This window comes from Caenorhabditis remanei, chromosome X, assembly GCF_010183535.1.
Source record: "Caenorhabditis remanei strain PX506 chromosome X, whole genome shotgun sequence".
Lineage (NCBI taxonomy): Eukaryota > Metazoa > Nematoda > Chromadorea > Rhabditida > Rhabditidae > Caenorhabditis > Caenorhabditis remanei.
Window position 1 is genome coordinate 4,914,426 of NC_071333.1, and position 10,499 is coordinate 4,924,924.

Sequence of the window (10,499 nt, forward strand, 5' to 3'; positions counted from 1 at the left end):
ATTCGCTAGCTTTTTTAAGTTAGTGTTTTTCGAGTCTATTAAGCACAAAAAGTTGGATTTTTATCCAGCGTTCTATACTTTTAAAGTTTCACTGTGAAAACTGCCGTATCTTTTTATTTCCTCCACCAAAATTAAAATTTTTACACTTTTTGAACGTCTTTCAGTCTAAGGAATGTCTTTCTAACAATAAAAATGTGTAAAATGTAACAGAACCAAAGATCAAGAAGGGCAAAAATTGCTTGCGTATTGGAAGCGGGGGAGACTGTGCGTTCCAATAAAAAAATACAAAAAGGTAAGAGAAACTGAGTGAATCTGAATAAATCAATACAAAACAGAGAGCAAGAATAGAGGAGATGGAAAAAGACGCAGACGACAAGAGGGGAGAAGACGAGGAGGGCTCAATCACATACACACACATACACACATGCGTACATTAAAGACCATCTGACCTCGCCCTCTTCCTTATTAAACAGTGTGCCTACTATCAGGTGGACGCAGATCGATGCATCCACCTACGGTCTGGGATGCGCACTGAGCGTTTTTTGTGAGCAAACACATAGAATACATATGGAATTCGAGAAGAATACCGGCTGCAGGAAGAAAATAAAACTGATCGGCTAAACAAAACGCGCTACGGCGATCCAAACTAAAGCGGTCCTCTACTGGTTTGCTCTGAAAATTCGTAGTGGATATATGGACAAAAAACTGGCCGTTTTTCGGTGAAATGGTACTTAACTCAAAGAATGGTTCCTTGATAAAAACGATTTTTCAAATTGTTTCAGTTCTGCTTCTACTCGTTTCTAGGATCAATACGGCACTGGCCTGGCCTTTTTGAATGTTGGTATTACGTTCAATAGTGCAATTTTGTGATTTCTCTTTTTCACACAACTCTAAGGTATAGTCGAACACTTGTGAAAATTCTGAGTGTATGACTGTTCTCAATCGATTGCTGTCCTTTTCCGCAACGTGTTGTGAATACGGTACTTACCACGACATCGATTCATTCTTTCACTTCTGGCGAATGAGCCAACCAGGACATGCCAATCAGATTGGTGTAGTCCTGTCGAACGACAGCATACTAAGAGTTCTGTACACCTCTGAGCTCAAATGATACTAGCTCGCGCGCTTTCACAATAATTTCAGTTCCAATCGGACATGCAATTCGTTGGGGAACTTCTTCCAGATCCAGAGCCCAAACAGTCTTACAGCTCTTCTCGTTGATGAGTGTTATCTCACTTTCAGTGTCCAACTGGAACTTCAGCATCTGACTCCCAACATGCACCCACGAGCGGATTGTGGTACATTTTTCACGAGCATATAGGCTGATTCATCAAGAGACCCCAATAGTGAACGAACTTGCTCTCTTGACGAGAATTTTTTGCTATCTTCAGGGATCACGAGCTCATGACGTGCAAACCATTTCCGGAAAGAGTTCGTCGAGTGTAAACTGAAAACGCGGAATCCTTCTAGCAAAGTCACCCATCAACCAAGCAGTGTTCCCTGATCTCGGTGTGCAGAGTCTCAGTTATTTCTTTAGCTGATGCTAATTTTTCTTCCTCCATACCTGAGTTCACGCGCCTTCCCAACACAAGGAGTTTTAAGAAGCTGTCGATAATTACCCTAGCCATTGAATTATAGGTCGTTTTACTTTTCCATCTTCTCGACAACTTTCAAATAATTCAGTTAATAACAAAAAACAAACCCGGTGTCTCACTTTGCTTTACTCGATTGCGCTCTATCTAGGAACCAATTATTTTCTCCTCAGGCGATTCAACATTTATTCATTGTTTCTGGTTGCCAACCTTCCTATTTCTTCACATTCTCTTCTCATTCGTCTCGTTTTCTGCTTCTCCTTCCCTGTCTTTTACACTTTTTTCCAACATATATGATATCAGCTGTATTTGAAATGAGTTCGGACGTAACTAAGTAACCTGGAAATCCAAATTGTCTAGTGCACCAGCAAAAAATAGTGTTCAATGCTTTGTATGAAATCAATATCGTTTGTTTAAAGTTTTTATTCATACCAATATATTATTAATATTATTACTTCTTCTTCTTTTTCATCACTTCGTGAAATTCCCTTATCGTCGAAAGTAATAAATAGAACAATGCGTCGTTGTGAGTACTGCGAGTGCGTCGCGAGTGTGCTTCTTGCTGTGGAACCTGGAATCAGTAAAGATTGAGTATTTCTTTTCTCAATGTGTCTTATTTCGTCACAAACCTCCGCCGCTTGCTCTGGTTCTGTCTGAACTTCATCTCGCCGAATGATGTTGTTTTTTCTTAAATTTTCAATTTCGTCGCTTTTCAGACATCTCAAGATTTTCTTTGGAAGGGTGATTGTTTTGCACCCATCTTTATGAAACACGTTTATGTCGAAGGCGTACAGGCGAACAACCTGTACTCTCAAAGAGAGCATTTGGCAAGTGGTCATCCTTTCAGAAAAGTGTTTTATAACAGCGTTTCTCGATTCGGGATTGAGAAACCCTTCCAAAATGGCTCTTCGCATAGCAGATTTGTGTCTTTCAATCTTCGCTCCAAGTGATTTCATTTTCCTTCCTTTGTCTGCGCAAAACAAGCGTAGAAGGTTCTCCAAACTTGAGTTGAGACTCAATTCCGGTGAGATTACTACGGGAGCTGAAATGTTTTCAGTAATATTTCTTTAAAAACAGTTTATAAAACCGAGGAATTAAACATAAATAATAATGTGATTTTCTGTTATGCATGTTGAACACCCCTTTTATTGTTCGAGAACTTTTTAGGTTTTCTTGTTTATCTATCAATCTGACCATCTATCGATCTACACCGCTTCTATGACGTTATGTTCTCGTGTGACTTTTAAACAATCCAGGGATCTGGACAGTTTGTTATTTTCAATTTTTCGTAAACGTTGATTAGGGGAGTCAACATGGGCAACCTCAGAAAAACTACCTCCAAACCGCAGACAAATAATTTATCACATTGTTGATTTTCTATTTTTGGATCGATGAATGCAACCATCCACAGCACATAACATAAAAACCCCCATATCAACTCACCATTAGTCATTCCCATCTTAAAGCATTTTTGCAATCGGCATGCTAGGCAATCACTTCTAGTTTTTGTGTTAATAACACAATTTGACTCTTTTGCGCACAATAAATTCTCCTTCCTTTTGATGCGTCGTTGGAAGAACGACTGGATGAAAAAATTAGAACTACTACATAAATCAAAAACTAACCGCGCAGGCAGTACACGCGTTCACTCCATATTTGATTTCCCTCGACAATCCACCGCATACTTTGCACTCCGGGTCTTCAGCCTTCAATTCAATGTGCACGTGGTTGGAGGTCGCAGGCGACATTAGACGGTTTTTGAGTGTTCTGTAAAATTCAGAATTACGTTTATTTATTGTGTGATCAATAAATGATCATTTTAACGTATTTATAAAAAGGAACTGAAACAGAACAATTTATAGTTTATGCTGTCTGAAAGACGAATGAGTTGTTGGGATTCTCATTCATCAGTTCAGACACGACTAAAATATGAAAAAGATGATGAGAAGAGGGATGAGGATGTTACATTTTGGAGAAAATTTTGAAAAAATCAATAACGAATGAGCCATCCCATACGCAGTGTAAGAAAAATGAAGAAGCGGGGATTAGGATTCAATAAATATCAGACTTGTGGCGGGCCAGGCCGGAAGTTTAGTACTGAAAAAATTCAAATTTTGTTTTGAAAACTCACTGCTAAAATATGCAGACGTGTTGTAGACTACGCGCAGTGTTTTTAGAGCGTACATCACACACAATGAAAAGAAGGATAAATGTGTCAGACATTTTGGGAAAATCAATGACGAATCAGCCATACAATAGGCAGTATGAGAGAAATGATGAATGGATTGAGTGTTACCAGTTTTTTAATAACCATCGCAACGAATGCGTCCTGCACTCTGCGTTCTCTCTCTGTGAAATGAATAGTAAAGGAGACAAAGAAAAATATAGAGACAGTACTGAAAAAAATGGAGGACCTGCCTCTGGGAAAAGTAGACAATTCTTTAATTTTCTATCCCAGCTCGCTGTATTTTGTGTGGATGTTACGGATTTTATCGAGAAAATAGTTAATGAGAACCGGAAATTTTAAGTGAATTATATATTATTCCCTTCGTTTCTCAACAGTTGAGACGTTTCAGTTCTTGTAGGCATCGGTGGTGAGAGAAAGACGTTGAAGACGAGATGTGGTTCAGTGGTGGTGGTATTGTGTGGTTCAGTGGTAGAATGCTCGCCTGCCACGCGGGCGGCCCGGGTTCGATTCCCGGTGGATGCACCATGTGGCGACGCCGTTGGTTGAAGTTGATCTATTTATCCCCGCCGACTCCCCTCTTCGGGTAGAGCAGAGATAAGTAGGCATCGGTGGTGAAAGAAAGACGTTGAAGACGAGATGTGGTTCAGTGGTGGTGGTATTGTGTGGTTCAGTGGTGGTAGAGAATGATAAGAGCAAGGGAACAATCATTTATTAGTTTGAGCCAACAGCTGGGGAACAACTTATTGGAGGGAGAGGTGAGAACTCACCTCTCCGCTCGAAGGGAAAGTTAAAAGGAAAGTGAAAAGTTAACAAGTGAAGTGAAAAGTGAGTAGAGAGAAGCGAAACTTGTTTTGTTCTAGAAGGAATTGAACATGTTTTGCCGCCGGTGCAACGGGGCGCGTTTCCATTTGGCTTTCCTCGGCCGCGAGGCGCAGGGATTATTGATTGGGACGATGAGGATTGGGGAATTGAGCAAATAAGAGCTGGGGAACTGAGCGGAAGCGGTTAGTGAAGACATCGTGAGGTGACGAGTCGAAGATGAGTCGCCGAAAGGGTCGCGGTTGTAATATAGCATATTACGGGCGCGACAACAGGCGAAAATTGGGGGTATATTGGTTAGATGATGAGAAGAATGAGGATGCAAAGAATAATGAAGAAGAGAAGAATTTTACAGGTTGACCAAATCATGGGCCTCATGACAGCTTAAATTGGACAATAAAACGCATCGTAGCGCAATAGTAGTGAATGTGCAAATGGAAAAGTAGAACAAGACATTATTACTTTGATGTAACGACAAAAAGCATCAAAGAACTAGCAAAGATAGATTTGTTGTCCTTGTAGAGGACTAGAAGATTAGTGGGTGTTTCAAAATTCGAAAAGCAACTAGAATGTTGAGTAAGAAAAGAACGTTACAGATCGAGTAGTTGGTTAGCTAAATGATAGTTGCCCCCTTTAGGTGTGGCAATGGCTATTTTCTTAATTTCTTTGCTTTTAGGAACTTCACATCAGACATAGAATAGGAAATGCTGAGAAAATAGTTGGAAGGAGAGGCAGATGGACACATTGGCTTATATCCGACAGTGTTTCTCACGAAAATATATTGAGCATACTTGCTCAACTGTGAATCATGAAGACAGGACATAGAAAGTCAAAATAGAATGCTCTGTCAACAAATGGTTCACAAAAAATGACAGAGATCGACACATTATTTGACCAGCAGAAATATGTCGAATGTTCTTGAACGGCGCGATAGGTGATGGCGTCGAACCTACCTATGAGACAATTAGGGAATAGAAGGGCAGATAGTCAGATTGATAAATAAATAAGAATTCAAAGAATGTTCTCGGTCGACGGAACGGGTGGTCAACGTGCCTAACAAGACATCACACCCTACATACACCGTACCAAACAAGGAAAAAGCTCTTCGCATGAATACACAATGTGCGAGCAGCGGTCAAAGCAGATGCACAGCATAAAAAAAGGGTGTCAGATGATTAGTAACCAAAGATGGATATAAAGATTTTTCTGAAAAAAGTGAGGAAGGATCAAGAAAACACACAGTCCGTTAAAAATTGCTGACGAACGGAAGAAGTGACGTTGTTCTAGAGAATGCAAAATTCAGGACGACATGGTAGCAATGTTGATCACAAAATGTTATCCAAATCAACAAGTATTCAATAAACTACAATATCACAATCTCAGGAAAAGTAATTGGAGTATTTATCAAAAGATTACCGAATCTCAATACGTTACTAAGAATTTCACATCAGACGTGGTAAATGCTGAGAAAAAATCGGAAAGAGAAGCAGGTGGGCAAATTGACTTATACAAGATTGAGTCCAAGACGATAACATATTGAGCATACTTGCTAAAATGTGAAACATGCAGATAGATCATAAACAATTGAAATATAATGCTCCACCAAAAAATGGTTTGGAAGAAATGGCCAAAAAGACAGAGATCGACACATTCTTTGAACATAGAATGTTCTCGAAGGATTCGACAGGTGACATTGTCGTCTAGGAAAATTAGGTAGGGAAATGGCTCATAGGAAACCGTGACATTTGTAGAACGTTATCGAATGACCCGACAGGTGATGACGTCATCAAGGACTGGAAAAATGGAAAAAGGATGGGAAAATGGTACTGGGGAAACGTGGCATCTGTGGAATGCTCTCGAAAGACGCGACAGGTGATGACGTCATTATAGATTATTAGATTGGGGAATGGTCCAAAGGTTACGTGGATGGGAAAAAAACGTGTTGTCCAATGTGTTAATTGCTATATCCATCACTCATTTGTCTCATAAAGTCTGGGAATGTGGTAGGCCCTTGTAGTGTGGTGTCTTCCCATTGGTGGATCAAGGTCACACAGCCTACTTGTCTCTATCCCTACAGCATTCCTTGTGCAAACGACATTCACAATTCGGCAACGTGAAAGACCTGCCATTTTCTTTTTTCTGGGGTTGCTCTCTCTTCTTCTCTTATTTCCCATGGTTCAGTCTACTGTTAACATTTTCGAACTCCTACATATCTCCACATTTTTAATTTCCCTGGCCATTTTGAGTATTTCGGGAATCTCCTTCATCGAATCCAGCTCAAGTAGATAATCAACATCTCAAAGGCTCTCGCCCATATCTGACTTTCTCCAAATTATACATAGCAACTGATTTCTCCATGAACCGTCATCAAATTGTCGGCTACATTACAAATTACTGCTTTGTCCTTCTTTAGCCGTGGCGCTTTAATTCGATTCCAGTCATCTCTGGTGATTAAGCTAACATCCGCTCCAGTATTGACCTGCATTTTAACTTCCGTCCCGTTCACAAGCTCTACTCTGTAAATGTGACTTCTTCCACAATTGCTGCTGTCTGATTGAAAACTTTGATCCGCCATTTGTTTATTTTTATGCCATGATTTCACAGTTTTTTGCCTCTCCTCTTTAATTTTATTGCTTAAGGCAGCCGTTCACAAATTTTACAAATTTTGAAGCTCTCTTACCGACAGTTTGAATGTGCATCTCATCGTACTAGTCAGTATCGTCTGCAGGGTTTTCTTAAGGATACCCACAAAGGCCCTTTTCCCCTCCTCCTCATTTATTCCTACAGTCATCTTGATGTGTACACAGGCAGTCACACTGGATACTTGGAGATATTGAAGCTAGAGGGAGTCCTTCTGGTGGTTTTCTTTTTTCTTAATTTTCTAATCTCTTATGTTTGATTTTCAACGCTTATTTGAAATTTTTTAAATACCGCTTTATCAATTTATCCTCCTTATTTTCAGAACAATAATTTTAAAAGAAAAGACACATAACTCTGTCTCGAGCGAATTTTGTAGAAAAAAAAACAGTTCAGAAGACTATAGTGATGTTTCCAAATAGTATGACGCCAGAATCAATCAACTCATTTGAAGAAGGGAATATGAATCCACTGAAAGAGATCTCAAGCAATGACTACAGAACAATTTCCTGCGGCAAAACGTCAGGTGTACCTCCATCTCCTATAAATGACGATGTCCAAAAAGTGAGTTGATATAATGCGTTCAAATCTTTCTTAGAGAACAAAGAGCTCACGCAATCCGATAAGTCGTATTCGACAAAGTACAAGTTTTCAGGTTGTTAAAAAGGAACCATTAACGGGCAATGAATGCGATTTAAATTATGAAGAGGAGCAGAAGACAATGGCAACAACACATTTTGAGAACGCTCCGAATCTCGAAAAAGTAAAGACGGAAAATGATGAGACATCTTACGAGAACGAGGTTTTTGACGGAGCTGCGTCAATAAGGAATGATGGAATTAGCATGTTGCCAAACATAGTAGCCGCTGGAAACGACAAAGCCGTGACTTCAGCAACCAGTTTTCTAAATCATCCAGTAAGTAGAAGGGCAAAATAGAAAGAAAATGAGGTGTTAAGGTCATTTGATTTAATCAATTAAAATGATTTGTTTGGACCTCTAATGATCCAATTTCTACATCTTATAGGTTTGAGAAGAAAATAAAAAAGAAATTATCAAAATAAAAGGTACCACATTTCTGAGGGAAATGTGGAATGTTTCAGAAGGTGGCGGATAGAGACCGTGCGCGCCGCGGAGCAGTTGGGTCCAACGGAGCGCGTTCGCATCTTGCTCGTGCTTTATAGCGGTAGTTTGAATATTAGTTTCCCGCACTCTTGAGAGGTCATACAAAATTGTAGGTTTGCAGTAAAAGTTGTGAAGAGATTTGGTGTAGATATTCGGCTGTAAAGTCGTGTGCTTCTAAAGCTGTGACTATCCGTAGGATGGTCGTGACTGTGCTTGCTCTATATAGCTGTACTTTTCAAATAGCCAAATTTATGACCAAAAAACAATTTCTTTCAAGTTCGAAAAATTGTAGTAGTTGATGTTCTTGCAACTTACCGTTTCATTTCCAAATCACAGAAAGAGTCTCAGATGAAACACATTCATTTGTTTGTTTTTAGTTTTAATGTTTTTCCATAATAGAAACACACCTGTTTTTAGTACTCATCAATCTCAAACAACTTCCTTCATTACAACTACAATCAGTATGCGGCGGTCAATCAATTGGGATCCACTTACATTAATTTGGCATCAAACATGACGCAAGGAAACGTATTGTCACAATCAGGTAAGTGAACATTAGCCCCTTTTTTCTTTTAAGAAAAATAATTAACCAATGGACTGAATCCTTGAACCAACTATGCAACTGATGTGCGCGCTTACTTTCAGTTTTATCACTGTTTAATAGGTTTTTGCAAGATGTACAGTAAGATAAATAAGTTTTTCAAATCAAGTAAGTTCTTCCAAGTTTTCCTGTGGACAATCTGATGTCGATAACGTGAATGTCGTGAAAAGTTATGATCACGGCTTTCTGATGGTATATGTTTTATTTCAAAATTGACTTCGAGCTCGGCTACTGAGAAACACTATTTTAAATTTCAAAACTTATTGAATTTTACCGCCTATCAATCATTGCGTTTTTCTTGTTACTGTCACACTCACAATTTTTGATTTCCCAATCACTATTTATGATTTCAGGGTTCCCATCATACCCGTCCAGCTTTGTCACCATTTCATCCTCCCCTATTGACAATTGTTCGTCCGGTCTGAACTCCAGCTCACCAATTTCCACTATACAAGCAGCATCGGAATCCCCAGTTGACAAGTCCAAGTCGTCGTCCAAAAGAAGTTTCCAGGATTTGTCCGAACAAGAATATGCCAATGTGCTGGAAAAAATTATGCGGGAAGGAACATATGGGGACTCAAAACCGCCATTCTCATATATTTCATTGATAACTATGGCTATCCAGAAGTCACCTGACCGTCAGTTGACGCTTGCAGAAATCTATAATTGGATTATGATGCTTTTCCCGTTTTACCTGAATAATCAACAAAGATGGAAAAACTCGGTTCGCCATTGTCTATCGTACAACGATTGTTTTGTGAAGGTTGACAGGTAAGCTTCTTGAAAAGCGAGGATGTTACCCAGAACTTGCTTTTAGAGAGATTTAAAAGTTTTAAGTTTTGAGAAAGCGAAAAATAACGTTCAAATTTACTCTCACGCCTCTAGATGCTTTCGCTTCCTTATTAATCTTTCATTTCTTCAGATCCTTATGGAAACCAGGCAAAGGTTGCTACTGGAAACTCCACGAGAATTGCGGAAATATGTTTGAAAAAGGAGGCTATCTTCGTCGTCAAAAGCGATTTACGGTCAAGAATCGTCAGCAGCCGGAGAGTAAGAAGAATGCTCTCTTACAACAACATGACGTGCCAGAGAATGAGGTCAAGAAAGGAAACCCTGGCGTGTTCCTCAACATTTTACATGATACGCAGCCTATGACCGCAACGAAGCTAGAGAATGAAGACGACAAGAAGGGAATGCAGGATGCGACGTCAACATTTGCGGGAATAGTTTCTGTCTCATTTGATAATGCGGCATGCGGTGATATTTTCAACAGTATCCAAGCCAGTTCCAGCTCAAACAACCCAAACTCTGCAGCGAATATCTGAAATTTATTGGTCTTGTCTTGGAAATAACAATAAATTGCTGCTTTTTATTTTTCAAATGTGAACTCGTAATCAAATCAATATCAGATTTAAAAATGGTATTTAAGGGGGAGGGGATCAAAAGTACCTTCATGTGATACATAGTTTTTAGTTCAAAACAAATGTTTTGTACTAACAGCATAACCTTCTTTACTTTAACTAACTTTAACTTTAACTT

The 10,499-nt window shown here is 39.3% G+C and overlaps 2 protein-coding genes across 2 annotated transcripts; one reads left to right on the forward strand and one right to left on the reverse strand.

The window, feature by feature from the left end:
- Positions 1-2,043: 2,043 nt before the first annotated feature.
- On the reverse strand, positions 2,044-3,340 carry GCK72_022934 (uncharacterized protein; the record flags this gene model as incomplete). The annotated part of the gene is made up of 4 exons (XM_003102938.2): positions 2,044-2,163; positions 2,222-2,634; positions 3,036-3,174; positions 3,218-3,340. 4 exons carry the CDS (start codon positions 3,338-3,340, stop codon positions 2,044-2,046), a joined length of 795 nt encoding a protein of 264 aa, XP_003102986.2.
- A 4,319-nt stretch (positions 3,341-7,659) lies between these two features.
- Positions 7,660-10,285, forward strand: GCK72_022935 (uncharacterized protein; the record flags this gene model as incomplete). Its single annotated transcript, XM_003102940.2, has 5 exons — positions 7,660-7,800; positions 7,892-8,152; positions 8,777-8,903; positions 9,314-9,731; positions 9,883-10,285. 5 exons carry the CDS (start codon positions 7,660-7,662, stop codon positions 10,283-10,285), a joined length of 1,350 nt encoding a protein of 449 aa, XP_003102988.2.
- Between the last annotated feature and the right edge of the window lie 214 nt (positions 10,286-10,499).